The 21036-nt window shown below is 43.6% G+C and overlaps 2 protein-coding genes across 2 annotated transcripts in view; one reads left to right on the forward strand and one right to left on the reverse strand.

Annotated features, from left to right (window-relative positions):
* Positions 1-12551, forward strand: part of LOC142844726 (large ribosomal subunit protein eL34-like) — a 254994-nt gene extending 242443 nt beyond the window's left edge. The window contains exon 2 of the mRNA XM_075963535.1: positions 12162-12551. Coding sequence (XP_075819650.1) covers positions 12171-12524 — 354 coding nt within the window. The 5' untranslated portion in view covers positions 12162-12170 and the 3' untranslated portion in view covers positions 12525-12551. The remainder of the gene's footprint in view (positions 1-12161) is intronic.
* Positions 1-21036, reverse strand: part of Gxylt1 (glucoside xylosyltransferase 1) — an 817907-nt gene that overhangs the window by 717615 nt on the left and 79256 nt on the right. The window lies entirely within an intron of this gene.

The raw sequence follows: 21036 nt of genomic DNA on the forward strand, positions 1-21036 counted from the left end.
CTTTTTCAGATAGTAAATACAGTTACCATTCATTAGCTGTAATTTTGCTTGGTCTGCTTTTGTATTGCCTTTATTCCACGTGCAAGGAAATGCATGGGGGCTTTCGGAACCAGCAAATAACATCTGGGACCTGTGTGGGAAAAGATAACTGGCCTGCCCGTGGGAAAAGACACAGAGGTGAGGTAGTTTCTCATGATGGGGAGGCGGAGACGGTCCAGCGAGCCCACGGCCATGCTCTTCCCACCATTCTGGACCCTAGGTGTGTATGGAGGGATGTTTATCACCAGTCGCTCGCTGTTTCCAGACTGGAGCTCAGAGACAAGGCATGACTTCCCTGGAGTGGCAAGATCAGTTCATAATGAGGCTAGATTTCTCCATCCGTGTGTCTGAAGGTAACTTTAAGCTGATTGCCCAGTCTCTGTCCTGATCTTACTGCTTCCCTGCCCTCATTCCGTTCTGTCTTTTCCTCTCACGGGGCACTGCCTCCAGCACATTCTCATACTCCTAATCCCTGTGACACCCAGCTGACACATGTACTCTATGATAGCTCTCAGAGTAAGGTCCCCTACCTCAACCATAGCGACTGGGGTCCTTGAACCCTTTCTAGGGGCGTTGAGGGAATCAAGAAAGGACAGACACATGGACATACCTACAAAACTAGGGTACACTCTGATGGAGGGCATCTACTAACATTGGTGACCCAGAACATCAAAGTGTTTATAGATACAGCAGGGGGAGGAATGAGCTGATTTCAGGAGGAGGTCTTTGTAGACCACCATCCCAACTGTGAACATCAAGGAGGAAACTACAGTTGCTAGTTTTGTACACATTGGACACTCGTTCACAAAACACTCATACCCAGACCCCCAAAGAAAGCTTCGCCATCCCTCTAGAGCCTTCCAATGCCCCATGAGTCTTAGAGTTCTCAGCATGGCCATGCTCATGTCAACAACAGACATTCGCTATGGACTTCACGCACTCAGGGCTTTTTCCACTCCCTACAGACTCCAAGCCAACAGGAAGCAGTCACCTGGGAACCAATTAGAAATTCAGACTTCTGTGGCCAGGAAAATGCCATTTGAGGACAACAGGCAACCAGAAGTATACACTGGTAGTCCCAGCTACTCAGGAAGCTTAAGCAAGGTGGTCTCTTCAGTCCAGGAGTTCATAGCACCAGGCTGAGGAACAAGGCAAGATCTTGTAAGACCCCTGCAAGCACCAATTTGGGGGGTATCACCAGCTCTGACCCACCCTGGAGCCCTTGTTCAGGATCCTGTCCTTGTAATGGTTCAGATGGATTCTGTTTTTAAAACTTACTCCTTAATTACTGACACCCACGCAACTCAAGTTACTTAAAAGCAAATGACAAAAACATTGTAGCAACCCCCATTTTAAAAATTAAAATTATATTAAAATTAAAATTTTTAATATATAATAAACATATATAGTTTACAAATACAAATAAATGAATATATTTTTTAAAGAGTTCACATATCAGAGAGGCTCTGCTAGTAAAATGTATCACCTACCCGGGCTCCTACCATAGACGCTGCCAGCACCCTCTGTAAAATGTGGACAGAAAAAGAAACATATCAGGCTGCCTAGCAGCCAGATTTTTGCATCAGCCAAGGGAGCGCTCTTGTAACTGATGTGCTGGACGTACCCAGCCATTGCCGCCCATACCCAGTGCTCCAAGCAGAGGTTGAAGTGTAAAAGCATAAAAGGGGCATTTATGATGCCAGCTGTTTGCTCTAACGACTAAAAAGTTATGTCCCTGCGTCTGCTTTGTCAGAGCTCACTTACAATGCACTGGAGGCTTCTCAGGATAGGGGCTCAGGCACAATTCTCTAGTCTACTCCTCTAGCCCCCTGCAAGCACCAATTTGGGGGGCATCACAGGCTCTGACCCACCCTGGAGCCCTTGTGCAGGATCCTGACCTGTCCTTGTAATGGTTTAGATGGATTCTGGTCTTAAAGCTTTCTCCTTAATTACTGGCACACACGCAACTCAAGTTACTTTCTTGCAATTATGTTATTCAGCAATAATTGGATTTCTGGTTTTAATTGGGCCCTAAATTAGCGATAGCTTTCAAGAAAGCCATTACAGTGATTTCTAACTACAGTTTTTGCTTTTTGAGTACATTATATTTCAGACAGAATGATTCACCAGTAGGAGTCACAGCCGCAATGAACCCTTACCCGAGATCCCGCTAACGATAACAAGCTGGGGGTTATTCTGTTGTAACTAAATTCTTCCTGCAAACTCTGTCCACTGAGCACAGCTGTGTCACAGGGGTGGCTGTCCCTATCTGGTTTGGGATAAAGAAATCAGCATGTGGCCAGATATTTAGCTCAGCTAAGTAAAGAACCTACTTCTTACCCGCTGCTCCGTGAATGAACACTTTACATAGTACCAAAATACTGCATCGCCAATGTATTCTTAAAAGGGGCTGAAGGCAGCACTTTAATAAACCTACAGGAAACACAGTGCCACAGCCGCCCTCCACGAAAGGGACTGTCTGTCACTCAAATCATACCAAGAAGTCCCTTCCCAGTACCACCTAGTGATAGTTGCTGCAAAGAATGCCAAGCTAGTAAGAGGTGATGGGGGAGCAGCAGAGAGAGCGTGAGTCCAAGCTGCTGACAATGTGATCCCAGTTCTGATGGTTCCCACCTGTGATGTCAAACAGGCTACTCACTCTCCCTTCCATTTCCCTGTCCGTAGACTGTACCACGGGCTGTGGGTTAGAGACTGGGAGTGGCGGCACACGCCTCTAAACCCAGTTCTTGGAGGCAAGAAGATCTCTGTGAAGTCATGGCCAGCCTGGTCTACAGAGTGAGTTCCAGCATGGCCAGAGCTGTTAAATAGAGAAACCCTGTCTCTAAAGCACATCCCTAAAGAAAAATAAAAAAAAAATTATGGTTTGGGATAAATGAATTAAAGATATCCCCTTATCCAAGGCCCATACATTCCAAGTCACATACGGCTGCTGACTTATCCAAAATCTCTATTTTTTATTTCCCCCCTATATATCTCTGTAATGCTAAATTTATAAATTAGACACGGTGGGAGCTTAACTACTAATAAAACAGAATAACTTTAACTGTGATATGCTGTGATCAAAGTTATTTAACATGTATAAATTTTTTCTGGAATCTTCTGTGTAATATTTTCAAACCTAATGAATGATGAGTACCTGAAACCTCAAAAACAAAATCCACTGTTAAGGATGGATCCATTTCAAAATGACACAGAACTGCCTTTTTAAAAAAAAATAAGACCTGGCACCTGATGAACACTTACTAAATACCACTTTTGCTACTCCGATCCAAAGGGGCTTTGTTTGTCTCTGTGTATATGACCCAGGACCCAGAAGAGTGAAGGACAGGTGGGCAGACAATTTTTGTCTCATGGGAGACATCAGAGCTACAAAGAGTCACGGAGAGGGCCAGGGGTTGAGCTGGGGAAGAGCTTGTCGGACAGGATTCTGCTGAGCTGGAAGAGGAGCCTGCCGGACAGTATCCTGCTAGGAAACACAGGGCAGCCAAAGCGGCCACTGCAGGAGCACTCTGTGCGTTATTACAAAAGCATAAAGCAGAGGGAGGGAAACAACCTGAGAAGACCAGCGATAGGAGAGTGCTGTCCCCAGCTGTGACCTAATGAGGCCTCAATGGCCTGAAAGAGAGCAGAGCTCCAGCCCTGCAGGAGGATGGCAGCTATTAAAGAGAGAATCTCCCTGGCCTCTCTCCCCTCCGTTCCCCCCTCCTCTTCCTCCCTCTCCTTTCCTCTCCTCCTCTCTTTCTGCCCCTCTTCTCTCTTCCTCTCTCTTTCTTTAACTCTCCTTCCCTTGTTCTGATAGCTAAACCCAATAGGGAGCCACTAAAGTGATTCCTTATTACTGCAATAAATAATAAAATCTCGATAGGCACAATAACCATCATTTTCAGGTGGCAATAGAAAAAAAGTGTTGTTATATAAGATACAACATTAAAATCTATAATTCCTATTGCTGACTCAGTGGAAGCGTTTTGCCTAAATAGTGGCTCAATGAAAATAAATATAAAGTTCTTCCCTATCCAAATCCAGAGTCCACAGGCCTATTCCTAGTAAGATTGTGTTTGTCTGCCCAACAGCAGGGGTTTCAGAACACCTAGATAAACAGAGATTGAATAAGAGGTCACGGGACCAGCTCATTAGTCTATAAGCAGACTGCATAGCATGACACGCTTTCACTCATAAACATGTACTGAGACACTAGTCTCCATGTTGGGGATACATCAATTGAACAGCTCTTTTAAAGCCTTGCCTCCATGAGGCTAAGGTGTTGCGGGAGAGGTCAGGTAACAAAGTCAATTAACTAAGTGATAGCCATGCATGCTGAGGCAAGCCTATAATCTGTACACTAGAAAGTAGAGGTGGCAATGCCACAAGTTCAAGGCCATCTTGAGCAACATATTACAACCTCACATCAAAAATCAAAGCAAGGGGCAAGGATGTATGTCAGCAGTAGAATGGTCTGGCATGGACAAGGCCCTGGGTTTTGATACTCAGCACCACCAAAGATTATATAATGGGAGGTAATGAGGGATATGATAAACCATCGAGGACCTTTGAAGACATGGAGAGAACCAGAGGAAAGGCTGTCCATTTTTATTTATTTATTTATTTATGATTTCTGTCTCTTCCCCGCCACCGCCTCCCATTTCCCTCCCCCTCCCCCATTCAAGTCCCCCTCCCTCGTCAGCCCAAAGAGCAATCAGGGTTCCCTGCCCTGTGGGAAGTCCAAGGACCACCCACCTCCATCCAGGTCTAGTAAGGTGAGCATCCAAACTACCTAGGCTCCCACAAAGCCAGTACGTGCAGTAGGATCAAAGACCCATTGCCATTGTTCTTGAGTTCTCGGTAGTCCTCATTGTCCGCTATGTTCCTATAATTAGTGATCCTAGAGAAGCTACATAAGAAGGAGAACCCAAAGAAAAACATATAGGCATCCTCCTGATCAGGCGATGAAAGGAGACAGAGACAGAGACCCACATTGAAGCACCAGACAGAAATCTCAAGGTCCAAATCAGGAGCAGAAGGAGAGAGAGCACAAGCAAGGAACTCAGGACCGCGAGGGGTGCACCCACACACTGAGACAATGGGGATGTTCTATCGGGAACTCACCAAGGCCAGCTGGCCTGGGTCTGAAAAAGCCTGGGATAAAACCAAAAGGCTGTCCATTTTTTAAAGGTTAATTCCGGGTTGGGAAAGAACTTGAAGGAGTGAGAAATAATGACCTTGTTCTTTTGTGTCGATGGCTGGCATTGTCAGCAAAGAACAGAGCCACCCCCCATCGCCAGCCACCCTTGCTTTATGTGAAGAAGAGGGTTTGGAGAGGGCAGCTAAAGCCAGGGAACTGACGGTGGGGGGAGATCCCAGAGGCTAAGTAGGCAAGAAAGAGACACAGCCCCATGCTCAATCTGAAATCTGTTCACACAATGAGACGGCAAATCAGCTTCGATTTGAAAAAGTCTTTTCCTACAAATCAAAAAAATAAGCCTAAAAACCATTAAAAAGTGATTAGAGAATTTTTTTTTCTCTTAAATAATTGTCATCACTCAGAAGAAAAATGTTTGGAGTGTCACATGCCATTGCCTTTGCTGTTCGGTTCCCAAAACTGGCGGTGACTTTGCTGCCTAGCTTGGTTCTATCCCATTACCCCACACACAGAAGTATTTATGGTAGGATAATGAGTTTCTAAACAAATCTAATGAAATGTGCCTTTCCTTAGGATTGCGAGCTCCCAGAATAAATAAGGACACAGCAGCCAGGATCCAGGAACGGAGGCTCTCCAGGAAGACAGGAGAATCTGCCTCGCCTCACCCCTTCCACAATGCTGCCCCAAACATCCAATCATGGGTGAATCACCTCATTATCCCCATTAAAACAGTCCTCCCCCGACATCAACCTGAAGGGATTTCCAAAGTGGCCATAGATCCTGAGTACCACGTCCCATTCAGTCAGACATCAGCCCCAGTATAGCCACATGACTGATGATATTGCTCACCCCATAAATATTCCCCCACCACTGAAGAGATTTACGATATTGTATCTTCGGTTCAATTTCCAGAACGATTTACAGCTCACATACATCCAAAAACTTATTACCAACTGCATTATTTGAAAACAAAGTGATGACTTGCTGTCCTCTGGGAGGACCAAAGAGCCGTCAGCGGAGGCTTCTATCCATCTCCACACTATCTCCGCCACTCCTATCCCTGTAATATATATAACAAACATCTTAAGTGGAATCACAGAGCACACTCACGACACAAGTGTAGCGGTCTATTAAGTGAGAAGCCTTCCGAGGATTACGTATTTGTCTTCAAAGTGGGACTTGTGACAAGACTTTTCAGGAAATGGAGAAGCCTAAAGCACAGATTGTGCAGGGAAACGAGGAGCCTCAGGGAGCACATTCCTGACGATAACAACCGCCCTTCGAAAAGGTGACATTTGGCTCAGAGTCTGAGTTGAGTTTTGAATACACTATGCTCATCTGACTTTGATGGCTCAGAACTTGTCCCTAGCAGACAAGCGTGACCTTGCCATAGTGTTCCAAAGCCCCAGGAGCTCATTAGAGCCCCCGAGAGAATCTGCAAAGAAACTATCAATCCCTGCTTGTCCCCCATGCTAGGCAACTCTGATTTCATTGGTCTTGGGAGGGGCCTGGATATCAGCATTTATTTAAGCATGGACCCCTCCCCCAGCACACACCGCCAGATGATTTGAATGCAGTCAAGAACATCTAACTTCACACCCTGGACTTGAGCTTCCTTTCCTGTGAGCTTCATTTTGCATGCACTCCCTTGGAGAGTTGTGCAAATGCACACACAGCTCTGGCTTGTTCATAATGGCAGCCCGCTAGTACCTAGCAGGAATATGAGCTGAATCGATCAGAATGCAATCACCATGTTCTGGCCTTAGCTCTGTATCACAATTACCAAAAAAAAAAAAAAGGCAGCATTCATAAAAAATAAATTTATGTATTTTCATAGATTTATTTATAAATAAATAAGTTTGTTGCCCTGCATGCCTTCTAAAATTTGAAAGACAGTTCTCACCAACACAAAGGTCATTTCTCATCCCAAAGGTGTTATTTTTCTTCCTGCACTGATTTTCTTTTTTAAATCACATTGTCACAAAACAGAGAGCACTATGACGTCGGAAGCAGGCAAAGTCCCAGGACCATGCACTGGCCTGTGCCTTTTACTCTTGGACCTCTTCTGTACCCAATGTCTGGTACAAAGGAGAAACAACACTTCTTGCCTCTACTTACCACTCTTGATTATTGAGCACAATATTTTCCCCATGGCCAACAATCACATGCACACTCTCTCAGAAAGGAATAACTACGTCCCTGTCATAGAAACACATCCTTCTTTTAGTCCCAGCAGTATTGAACTCCTTAGCTACCCAACAGGCATGACGGCAATCCCATCAGCCCATGAAATGGGTTCATGCTCTGGTATAGGAGGATCTTCTTTCTATGTGTTGCTTTTATTGGTTGAATAAAGAAAACTGCCTTGGCCTTTTGATAGGGCAAAACTTAGATAGGCAGAGTAGACAGAACAGAATTCTGGGAGAAAGGAGGCAGAGAGAGAGAGAGCCGCCCACCATAAAGCTGCCAGATCAGACATGCTGAATCTTTCCCAGTAAGCCACGAGCTTGTGGTGACATACAAATTATTAAAAATGGGTTGAATCAAGATGTTAGAATTAGCCAATAAGGGGCTAGAACTAATGGGCCAGGCAGTGTTTAAATGAATAAAATTTGTGTGTTGTTATTTCGGGGTATAAGCTAGCCAGGCGGCCAGGAGCTGGGCAGTGGGAAGCAGCCCGCCACTCCTTTTACAACAGTTCTCTCTCACACACACACACACACACATACATACATTTCCTTTGATCTCCTCCCAAGAGAGCCAATGGCGACACCATCAGTCCCACCAAGAGATCTATGCTGGGATTGAGCCAGTCTGAACAATCTGGGCCATTGGCTGGGTGCAGCCTGGCAAATTGAGTGGCTCTAAGTGCAGGCTCAGCAAAATTGGAGAAGGGGAATTTTGAAAACTTGGCCAGAAACTTGGTCCTCAGAGTTAACTAACCCTTCTTATTGAGGTTCCCCTCCATAAGGCTCTTCCACCACAGCCCGAGTCCCTCTACCTCACTCGCGCACTGCCGCCGGCTCACACGGAAACCTTTCACACCAGGTGTGTTTCATTGTCGCTATTTAAAACTTTGGAGTTTCATTCTGATTTGATCCCCTGGAAAAGCCACTTCAGACTGCTCTTTAAAATGAATAATTTTTACCTCCTCAGCCAATCCTGTCGGCTCCTGCCACATTCTTTTGAGGCTCATGTTCCCTCAGGATAGCCTCAATGTCTGTGTCTTTGAAAAATATCTGCAATAAAAATTCAAATACATTCAAAAATGAACATAAATAAAACATAATTTCCTCCAAATGATTTATAAGACACTAAAGCATTCACTTCCCTGTCTTTGTGCCTGTCAGGAGTTCAACACCGTGTCTCCTTGGGGCTCGGCATTGCTCCAATTCCCCCTCCAGTCTCTCCACAACCCTGAGCCTGCACTGCCTTGACAACAGGGAACAGGCAAAGCCCCGCCAGGGCTCAGCTAATGTCTCACTTGTCTATGAATTGCATCCATCTGGAAATGGTACAGCTTTATATCTCTCCGTCAGAGGATGCTCACTTCAAAGATCTGTCAGGACAGCAACGCGTAGGGAAAAGGGCATGATTCACGTTATTTCAGGGAGACTTTAGTTTAGCCCAAATCTTAGAACATGGCACTGCCGAATGGGTTCCCTCCTCCTTCCCCTGCCAATTTAATTCCCTGTCTTGGCTAGCCATGGAGATGCCTATGGCGAGCCAAGACTGCCAGGCTCCCAGCCTCTTGAAGGGTGAATAAATATTCAGGTCAACAAAATACAGGTCACTGATGCCACTCCAGGCCTCCTGATTTGGGGGTCTAGAATGACCATCCAGGGTCCCTGATTTGGGGTCTAGGATGAACAATCTATGGCTCCTTATTTGGGAGCCTGTAAAACTGCATTCCATTTAATGAGTGCTCTGAGAACCCCGATATTACTGTAGTGCATTCAGGTCACTGGGATTCTCAGAAGGCAAGGCTCCCTTAGATTTAGGAAAAATGCGGTTGTGTTCAAGGACCTTTTAAAATATGCCAGATCCAAGCACATGACATTTCAAAGAAAGACTCCAAGATCATGTGTGTCTTAGATACTTTTCTATTTCTGTGATAAGACACCATGACCCAAGGCAACTAATGAAATAAAATGATACTTAATTTGGGCTTACAGTTTCAGAGGGTTGCAGTCTATGAAGAGGAAGCAAAGCTGCAGCAGCAGAAACAACTGAGCCCTGGCACCTTGATCCACAACCACGAGGCAGAGAGAGCAAACGGGGACTGCTATGGGCCTTTGAAACCTCAAGCCCCACCCCCAGTGACACACCTCCTCTGACAGAGCCACGCCTCCTAATCGTCTCCAAATAGTTCCACCAATTGGAGACTAAGTGTTCAAATATTTGAGCCTATGAGGGCCATTCTCGTTCAAACCACCATAATGTGATTCCCAAAAGATATCACACACACACATGTATACACATTGAAGAAAGATACAATGTACATTAGGAATAATTCAGAATAGATGTAACCTTGCCCTTGACTGTCTCAGACTAATAGAGGAATGAGCACAGAAATAAACAGCGGAAGAGCACATGAAACGTGAGGTAGAAGACAGTGCATGGTGAGCGCTGTGCCACGTACATGTAAACCCAGCACTTAGGAGAAGAAAGCAGAATGAGCGGTATAGGAGGTCCTTCTGTTTATGTGCTGCTTTTATTGGTTAATCAAAAAAGGAACCACTTGGACGGATAGAGCAGAATTTAGGTAGGTAGAGAAGACAGAACTGAATTCTGGGAGGAAGAAAGCAGAGTCAGAGAGAGAACCGCCATGGAGCCGCCAGAATCAGACATGCCGAATCTTTACTGGTAAGCCACTGTCATGTGGCGATACACAGATTAATGGAGATGGGTTAAACTAATATGTAAGAGTTAGCCAATAAGAGGCTAGAGATAATGGGCCAGGCAGTGATTTCATTAATACAATTTCTGTGTGGTTGTTTCGGGTATAAGCTATCCAGGCAGCTGGGACAAACAAATGGCGCCCTCTCTCCTTTGTAACAGGTGAGGACTTCATACTCATCTTCACCTACATAGCAAGTTCCAGGCCAGACTATATTACCTAAGACCCTGCCTCACGGAAATGAACGAAAAGGAAGAGAATGACAGAGGAAAGTAACCACAAGGCTGAGGACTATGAGGACAGCAAGAATAACTTACCAAGAGCTATGGGAGCCCATGGACTGAAGCCCAGGGAGCTCAGAAAGATTCCAAAATGGGTAAGGACCAGAGAGACAGCTCATGAGTCAGAACACGTATTGTACTTCCAGACAACACAGATTCAGTTCCCAGCACCCATGTCAGGCCCTTCACCACTGCTTGCTACTCCAGCTCTATAGGGTCCATGACCCCTTGGGGCACCTTCACGCCCTTCACATGCTCTCACAGAGACACAAAATTAAAAATCAAATTGAATTCTTAATATAGGGGCAGGACCAGAGGTGTGGGTGAATTATAGGACATTTGCCTTGTGTATACATGCATGAAGTCTTGGGCTTAGCCACCAGCAGAGAGAGACAGAGACAGAGAGAGACAGAAAGAAAGAGAGCAAGAATTAGCTGGAGGTAGTGAGAGAACATGAGAGTGAGAAAGTAAGAGAGATAGAGAGAGGACAGAGTGTGCATGAGAGAGCATATGAGAGAGAGAGCAGAAGAGAGAGTAAGAGAGTGGGCAAGAGAGAGAGCCAGAGAAAGGTGATATTGCACACAGGCCTTGAAATGTTGGATAAAAGTGGGAAAAAGAAGAACTTTCAGGCCATCAAAGCAGTAGTTTAAGAGACACCCAAGACGCTGACAGAGATGGACACTGGGAGAAAATGGGGTCAAGACAGCTGACAGAGATGGGGAGGAGAGGAGGGGCTCCCGTGCATTCAAAGGAAAGTCTGCAGAAACCTCCACAAAGAAACCTAAGCACCCAACTGAGAAGACAAATCTTTTAAAACTCAAAAACCCAGGCCAGGGCTGGGTTTGCTTTAGAGAGCAGTTGATCGCTTTCCTAGAATAACACTTGTTCCCCACAGATGTCTGCAGCCTCCAAGGCTGTCCTGGAGATTGAAGATTGGTAACAGAAATGTAACAGATTCTATAAATTAGCTATGAAATTAAAATACATCCCAGAGGCTGCTCAACGCACTGTTTTCTGGGTGTTGGGGCAGGGGTAGCTTGTGTGGGACAGACCCAGTTAGAAGGCTCAGGATATGATCACGTGTTTTAGTCACTGTTCTGTTACTGTGAAGAGACACCATGGCCAAGGCAGCTCCCACAAAAGGAAGCAGTCAATAGGGAGCTAGCTTACAGGGTCAGAGGTTTAATTCATTAGTATCATTGTGCGGAAGATGGTAGCATGCAGACAGTTGCTGCAGTAGGTGAGAGCTACATTCTGATCTATAGGCTGAGAGAGATTCTGGGTTTAGCAGGGACTTTTGAACCCTCAAAGCCTACTCCCAATAAAACACTTCCTCCAACAAAGCCACAATTCCAAATCCTTTTAAATAGTGTTACTCCCTGGTGACTAAGCATTCAAATGTATGAGCCTACGGGGCCTTTCTTACTCAAGCAACTACAAGGTTTCTGGGTACCTCGGCCATGTGCATGCTCTGCTGGTCCTGATGAGCTGTGGAGACCAAGCTGGTATGTAGAGATAATATAGCACATATAAAGGAACACACACCCGAATAATATTTGATTTCTCAACAGAAACTTGGGAAGTCAAAAGAACCTAGAGCAATACATTCAAATTGACTTGCAATGACCAGTCTAGGCTGATATACTTAAGTTAAACTATCTGTCATAATTGGAGAAAAGAAAACATTTCACAATATGTGAAAGCAGCTTTAAAACATGTATATCAAACAAACCAAACCTAAAGAAAATACAGGAAGCTCTTCTGGGGACGGTGCTTAGAGGCACTCAGGATGGTCCAGCATTTGACATACCGTCGTAGGCTCTCCTACAACACAGCCTCCAACAAAACTAGGCTGTCTCGAACCCCTGGCAACAGGCTTGTTTACCTTTACACCAAGAAGGTTGGAAAAGCACCTAAATCAGCATGCGGTGTGTGCCCAGGCCAACTCCGAGGGGTTCGTGCTGTGAGACCGAAAGTCCTCATGAGATTGTCTAAGACAAAGAAGCATGTCAGCCGGGCCTATGGTGGCTCCATGTGTGCCAAGTGTGTCCGTGACAGGATCAAGCGGGCTTTCCTTATTGAGGAGCAGAAAATTGTTGTGAAAGTGTTGAAGGCACAAGCGCAGAGTCAGAAAGCGAAATAAACGTGCGGCTTTTTTAATAAAGGTCAAGGCTTGGTCAAAAAAAAAAAAGAAAATACAGGAAGCAATATTTAGGCTGAACAGAGGAATGAACATAGAAGAGAGACCATAGAAAGGAACACTGAGCCACAAATATTAAAACACAAAATATCACTGAGAACACAACACCACCAAAACCAACAACACAATGAACAGAATTTAAAAAAGAAAAGAAAAACAGATCAATGATAGCATTAAATGTAAATGACCTCAATTCCCCATTCAAAAGACGGCTAACCGAATGGATCAAGAAACAAAATCCACCTGTTATCTGTAGCAGCCCACATGTTACTCTGTTTCCTTCTGGAGTCAATTCTGACTTATAAGTCATTTGAGTTCAAGCTTGCCTGGTCTGCCTGCATCCTTGAGGGCTCTGAGAAGGTTCTGATTAAGCCCATATGAAAGAACGTTTTTGCCCAGCTAAAGGAACACATTATCTATAAGATTTTGGCTGGTGTATGGTAAATCCAATTAAGAGTTAGTAGCCACTTGCTGATATCAGAATTTTTGTAAGAGATTATGCACCTGCTTGAGCTTCCTTCTAAGGACAGTGCAGGGAGGTGGTTAGCTGACTGTACTTCTTTTTGCTCTGCCTTTTGCCTGTAATTAATATATATGCTGGCTTAGAAATAAACTCGGGGCTGTTTGGTATTGATCTTTAGTCCTCCTGGTCTATCTTGTGTTTTCTCTCTGTTTCTCTTAATCTGCCATTTCCTGTAGCCTCACACCCCCTCCCAGGTACCCCCGGTTGATTCCTGTTGGAGTGGGCTCTAACAGCTATCGACAAGAAAAATATCTTAACCTTAAAGATAGGCACTGCCTTAGAATAAAAGAATCGACAAAAGTATTCAAATCAAATGGGATCAAGGAGGAATCCAGAGTTACTGTTCTAATATCTAACAAAATACACTTCAAAACTAAAACTAATCAGAATAAAGAGTGATTCTTCATTCTAATTAAGGAAACAGTTAAACAAGAAGGCATTACTATATTAAACATATATGCACCAAACTAAGGAGCACCCAATTTCATTTAAAAAAATACTACGGGATTTAAAGATATGGATGAATATCTATATATTAATAGTAGGTGATTTCAACATACCAATTTCTCTAATGAGAGGTCACCTGAACAAAAACCATCAGAATTAACTGACATCATATATTAAACAAAATTAATAAGCATCTACAGAATATTATACCCAAATAGCAAAGAATATACATTCTTCAGTATCACAAGGACGCTTTTCTAAAACAGACTACTACCTAAAACAAAAAGTAAATCTTTACAAATTTAAAATTATTAAAATCTCTCACTGTAGCCTATCTGAACACAAGGCAATAAAGCTAAAAATCGAAATCAAACACATCTCTAGTGAGTACATGAACTTACTGTGATTAAATCACTCATTACTGAATCATGAATGGATCATAGGAGAAATAAGGAAAGAAATAAACAATCTACTCAAACTAGATGAAAATGAAAACATAAGACAACAGAAATCTCTGAAACAGTTGAGCTGACCAAGGACAACAATAGATATGCCAATGTGGACAGGAGAAAGCCCACGAGGCCCCGACCCTATCCAAAGAGCTACAGGTACCTAAGAAATGCTGAGAGTTGGATAAATCATCTTCCCCAGGGATGAGCCACCAATTGACTATCCAGTACCAAGTGATCAATCAGCCTTGGGAACATGCATATGAGTAACGTTATACTGACTGGGCAGGTTGCATTTAGGAATATATGTGTACACACATACGCATGTATATAATAGAATATTATTTTAAGGTGTGTTACTTTTGTTTATACTCTGGAACATTTGTTTAATGATGCAGAGATGTATCTGATTAAATCAAATTCACTTGTGGTCAAGAGGCTGCATCAGTGACTAGTTGACCAGAAGTTGTAGGGAGGAACCAGAGGGAGAGGGTTTTGAAGGAGGGGGAAGGAGAAACATAAGAACTTCTTGGGAGACTAGGAGGTGAGCTGCTTGCTATTCAGCCTCTCTGGGAAGCAGGATTCTACCCCAGTCTTTGAATCTTGAGTTCTTTAGGGGGACAGAGATTTAGATAAGTTCCTGTTGTAGCTCTGAAAGAGTCGGTGCCTCGCAAAACAGAATTTGCTCAGGCTACAGCTCTTAGAGCCGAACCGCTGCTGGGGGAGTTGCAGGTGCTGACTAGGATACCCGTAGCTTAGAAGGTAACAACAATTAAAAAAGAAAACACATAAATTCCCGTAACAATTAATGAAAAAAGAAAGGATGGAAACGTGAAGGGAAGGTAGAAATGAAGTAATTTATATGATAGTTTCAGACAAAAAAGAAAACGTGAATGAGGAAATTGGGGAAGAGGGGTGTTCAAGCTCTTGCACTCTCGGTAAATGGGAACTTGGAAGTGCTATTTTCAAACCCAAGCTAATTTGGATGAAGAATAATCTTGGAAAGATAAAATGTTGAAAGACACCCCCCCATGCCTGAAGGACCCCCGTGCCCACGTACTATATTAAACTCTGCTGAAATTTAACTGGGCCCCCTGGCTCAGCCGATGCTAAAACTGGATATCTATGGGTTGCAGACTCGCTGACTAAGCTGAGGAGAGGGAATACTCCACCCCACCCCCCAAGGCATTCTATCTAAACTGTCAACTTGCTGCAGGGTGTTTTATCTATCTTTATGGTTTTTCGGGGAAATTCGAGAATAGACATGGGGCCGTCCCCAGGATGAGCTAAGCCCACCAATTTGAGAGCCAATGAAATGCTTGTGCTATACTACCCTCTTATGTAATCATTTTTCGCTATAAATATAGCTGTTTGAATTTGCCCGGTGTGCTCAGTTGGCGAAAGCTGCTGATGCACCCACAGGTGCCTATGTGATTAATAAAGACACCTCTTGCTGATTGCATCTGTTGGCCTGGATTATTGAGTCTGGGGGATCTCTCCCACCGCCCTTGAAAACGAGGGTCTTTCAATGTGAACAAAAAAAATCTTTAAGAGAGTCTACTATTTACACCCCTGTAAACACACTCTCACACAGGTGGCTCTAAAAAAAATGCTGAAGAAATAACTTGATGGAAAAGATGGGAAAGTAGAAGAGGGCTGGTCAGGGGCCTAAACAGGAGGGGAAAACAGGCAAGGATGAGGAGATGTGAATATGATTGAAGACACTGGACACGGGTATGAACACGTCATGACGAACCCAATTGAAAACACTGGACACGGGTATGAACATGTCATGACGAACCCATTTATTATTTATCAGCAATGTAGGCTGAAGTTTTAAAAAGATAATAAGGTGTCCCTATTATCCTAAAAGAGATGACTCTTCTGTGAAGCTATGTTGTAAGCACTGGAGATGCAACAAGAAACAAAACCAGAAGTCTACTCTGAAAACTACATGCTGGAGGAAGGAACACATTGCAAACAAGACTATGACACTATATTAGTCATTGAATATAAATGGCCTAAGGTTATATGGATGCTGATTAAACCTGTGTTAGAAGATGGCACATGTCACAGAAAAAGAAATGTCAGTGTTATGGACCAAAGGAAACCAGGAGAGACCCCACTCTGCAAGTACGGAAGCCTAAGGCTGGTGTTTTTAAGTCTCCCAGGTGGTTTTCATATGCAGGTAGACCACAGCCTTTGTCCATGGCAACCACCCTTTCCAACTCCGTGGGCTTCTTTTGGTGTCTTACTTCATTTACTCACTGTTGAGTTTTAGTATTTAATAAGTCCTACATTTTCAAACACAGCTCTAAATTCTGGGGCTGCTGCCATAAAGAAGAAAGGCACCGTCTTTGGGTCTCTTGCTGTCCCATACAGAGGTTCGTGTCTCCTTGTCTCATCTCATTTGCGTTGTCACCAGCGTCACAACTACTCGTGAGGATAGCCAGCCCTGGCTAAAAGACCCTTGGCTGCCGCATGCACTCCGGAGGACTCAGAAGGCTTCACTCGACCGGGAATTTCCCAGGGAAAGCCTTTGTTCCTGCTTTTTTTTTTCTTCAATGCTTCAGGACATAATGTAATGAATTATGTTTGAATGGCTCCAAATTGTGTAACTGATTACATTCAGTTCCATCACAAATTGCTAATTAGATTCACACCTGCTAAGGTACCACCTGGAGGGAGTGCGGTGAGGTGGGTGGGTGGGTGGGTGGGTGGGTGGCTAGGCCTTATTGGTCCCCCGCACATGTGAGAATTAACTACACGAAGTAAATGCTATTTTAAAATATCAGATGGGTCATGACCTGTGATTAGGCAGGCAACACAGCGATCATCAACTTACATGCCGGACACCTGGAAATTACAGGCGTCAAACCCGATAAATCCTGAAATTAATTTCCATTAAAGCTGCCTAATATGAGGCACGTATTTATAGAACATTCCTAATGTTTTGATCAGCATTTCACATTCAGCATAACTGAGTTATTTTAAGCACACACTGTTACAGGCTGAATTGTGTCTCTCAAGAAAATCGCATCTATCAAAGCCCCTAATCCTCAGTACCAAAGAATGTGACTATGTTTGAAAACAGGGTCTTTAAAGGGATAATTAAAACAAAATGAGACCGTTAGGATAGGCTCTTATCCTGTCTGATGAAGATTGTTACACGAGGAGAAAACTCAGACACATCCACCCCAGACATGTACACATACGGTGGAAAGACCATGGGAGAACACAGCTGCCAGGTAGCCGTCTGCGCACCAAGAAGTCAAGAGGAAGCAGACTGGGAGCAGTTCTAGAGATCCACCGCCAAACGTCAGGCAGAGCTCAGGGAACCCCACAGAAGAGGGGGGAAGGATTGCAGGAGCCAGAAGGGTGAGGACACCAGGAGAACACAACCCATGGGCATGTACTAAGCAGGCCTCAGAGGAGCCCACAGAGACTGCGGCAGCAATCATGGAGCCTGCGTGGATATGTTCTATGCTCTCTTCATATTTGCTATGGTTGTTGGCATAGTTGTTTTGTGAGTTGTTTTCCTAACGGTGGGAGTATCTCTGACATTTTGGCCTATTCTTGGGACCCTTTTCCCACTACTGAGTTGCCTCATCCAGTCTTGATATGAGGGTTTGTTGCTAGTCTTATTGCATCTTGTTATACCATGTTTAGTTACTATCCCTGGGAAGCCTGCTCTTTTTCTGAAGAAAAAATGGAAGAGGAGTGAATCTAGGGGAGAAGAGAAGTTGGGGAAGGGGCTGGGAAGAGGGGAGGGAGGGGAGGCTGAGATTGGGATGTACAGTGTGAGCAAAAAATAAATTAAAAGGAGAGAGAGAGAGAGAGAGAGAGCGAGCAACAGCAACAAGCTGGTCAGCACCTTGATCCTGGACTTGGAGCTTCCAGAATGGTGAAAAATAAATGTATGTTGTTTAAGTCCCTCAGTCCATGATGCTTTGTTATGGCAGCCACAGAATTAATTAATTTGTACATTAAAAAATATATATTGCTCTAAGCTGGGCGGTGGTGGCACATGCTTTAATTCCAGCACTCGGGAGGCGGAGGCAGGCAGATCTCGGTGAGTTCGAAGCCAGCCTGATCTACAAGAGCTAGTTCCAGGACTGACTCCAAAGCTACAGAGAAACCCTGTCTCAAAACCAAAAACAAAACAAAGCAAAAACTATTGCTCTATATCTAATATACAACAGTGGTGTTGGGGGACATCATAGAGCCAGGTCCAAAAATTTAGTCTTTTAGAAAGACAAGTGGATGAGATTAGAGAACAAGAGGAGACCCCAGGCCACAAGCAGCCATTAAGGAAGCAACTGTTACTCAAAGGGGAATCAAAACCAACATAGACCAGCACATGTCTCAAAAAGAAATGGTGTTTAAAGAAAGGGAGTGTCTGGGCGGTTACTACTCTAGAAGTATCAAAATGTACAAGACACCAAGAACTAGAGACAGTGTGTGACTGTGCAGCCACTAGCTCTTACTTGGTATGTGGCCTTCTCAATTGTCCTCATCTGGATAGGAACACACACCTGCAGAAGTGAACTGCTACCCTGAATCCTCAATGACTATCATTCAGGCTGAGAGACAATGTTGAGAAACAGTGCCCTTGACCAAGGACTTAAACCTAACAAGATTTTCCAGTAAGAAAGATTTTTTTTCCTTAGGGAAAATGTTGTTTCTGAATTGATAATACCATTTCTAAATATTTCACATATATTCATTTCTCATATATTCAAAAAGTCCTCTGACATGGGGCTTATAATAACAATCATGTCCATTTTACAGACGAAAAAAGTGATTTAGCACGAATTATGTGGTATACCTGTAATATATGCTTTATATTATAACAAGCAAAAAACCTTCATTTTCTAAGAGACATATGCTGGAGCGCTGTCTGGCCATAACTTCTAACAAATGTGTGATTATCAAATCAGCCTTTTCTGAACTCAAAGCAGTTGCCCATTGAAAACCTGAATACCTATTAATGGTGTGGTGTACATATTTTAGTTTTCCAAATTCTACAAAATGAAACACATCTATCTGCCAGATTTTATTCCTTTGAATACTTTTTGGGTTACTTTCTGCAGGTAGTGGTGTTTGGTTGTTTAAAGACAAGTAGGATATTTTTTTATAATTTCCTTGGTTTGTTGCCATATAATGGAAAAGTCATTTTTTAACCTTTGCTATTGACATGATGATTTGTGAAATTCTGAGGTGTTCATCACATTTCCAATCAATAATTTACCAATTTCTGCATTACCTTGTGCTAAACGACCTGGCAGACCCATATGGGATGGGATGTATGTTATGTATATGAGATGATTCCTATTCTTGATTGTATCTTGTAACTGAATAAATAATAAAGTCAATTCTATATCATTTGACATAAATTCAGTGGTTTCAATATGTAGAAAAAAATATTTCTGCATATTGTGAATCAGTAACTGTGTTGAGAGGTTCTTTAAAATCCCTTAGTACCATGAGAATAGCATATAATTTTGACTTTTGGACAGACTCATAAGGGCTTTGATCCACTTTACTTAAATTATCTGATTTGTAACCTGCCTTTACTGATTGACTTGCATTAGCATAGAATGTAGGGGCTCCAGTTATTGGTGTGGCCCATACAATGTGAGAAAGGATCTAGTTCTCTTTATAAACTGAATTCTCTTGCTTTTGATTTAGTTGTTGCTAATCTCTCCCACAAAATTACTACAAGCTCTTTGCCAGGATTCGCTTTCTTCCCATAATTCATCAATTTCACCATTATTTAAAAGGTATGATAATTTCTGTTGGGTCTAGTCCTGCTAATGGAATTTACCTTTTAGAATTAACTCAGAGATCTTTTCCACATGAGTTTTAAATTTGAGCTGGGCCTCCAAATGCTACCTGTGAGCTCACACTCTGACTCTTCCCTGGCTGTTTTTCAGAGATGGGGGGAAAAAAAGATGAAGCAATGTGCCCATAGTCAGTTGAGAGAAATGGATGCAAACATAGTAATCTGTAGTGGTATTTTGTTTGTAACAGGTAAAGCTTTCCTGAAGACCAGAGTGCAGAGCTAAGCCACTAGTTAGCCATAGAGGCCAGGCAGTGGTGGCACACACCTTTAATCCCAGCACTCAGGAGACTGAGGCAGGTGGATCTCCGTGAGTACAAGGTCACTCTGGGCTACAAGGCATTAAACCTATCTAAAAGAGGAACAGAGCTCATGCAAAGGTGACCCCAGCACTAGGGAGGTAGAGACAAGAGTGGTATGGCTGGGCAGAGAGAGGGATATAAGGCAGGAGAAGACAGGAGCTCAGATGCAGTCTGAGGATTCAGGCCGAGCATGCAGTCTGAGGATTCAGTAACCTGCCCTGGAACCCCACCCCATAAGAAGCATAGGTTTCACAAAACTATGACTTATTTTGAGGGAGGTATGACCTTCCAAAGGATTCTGGTGACTCCCACCAGACTCTGGGTACTCCCTATTTCTCTGTCTGACTTGGCAACTATCAGAGCCAGAGGACAAAGAGCAGGAGGGGAGATTCCTAAAATATCAATTCTAGGGGCTGGAGAGATGACTCAGCAGTTAGGAGTGCTCGATGCTCTTGTAGACGACTAAGAGTTCTGCTCCCAGCACCCACATCTAGCATACAACCAGCTGTAACTCTAGCTTCAGGAGGTCTAGGGCTGTCTTCTGGCCTTGGAGGGCAGCTGCACACAGGTTCACATACAGACACATACAAACAGATAACTTTTTAAAAAATGTCTATTGACTCTTAGGTTAATCAGTCAAAGCTGGGTTTTCCACAGTATAGCTTACAGTCTCAGTGCCCAATGTTTCCAATTTGAAATAACTAGAGAAACCTTCTATACAATGCAAAGAGAGAGGAGAGAGAGAGAGAGAGCACATCAGCTCAGAAAGAACCTCGGTTAGTTCAAGATTATGCATAATGCATATTTATGAATCAAAGAAAAGCTACGTACTCTGGCATTTTCTCTTCAAACACACCTGTGCACAAGGAAGGAAAGATGGCTGCCTTATGTC

Source organism: Microtus pennsylvanicus, chromosome 2, assembly GCF_037038515.1.
Source record: "Microtus pennsylvanicus isolate mMicPen1 chromosome 2, mMicPen1.hap1, whole genome shotgun sequence".
Classification (NCBI taxonomy): Eukaryota; Metazoa; Chordata; class Mammalia; order Rodentia; family Cricetidae; genus Microtus; species Microtus pennsylvanicus.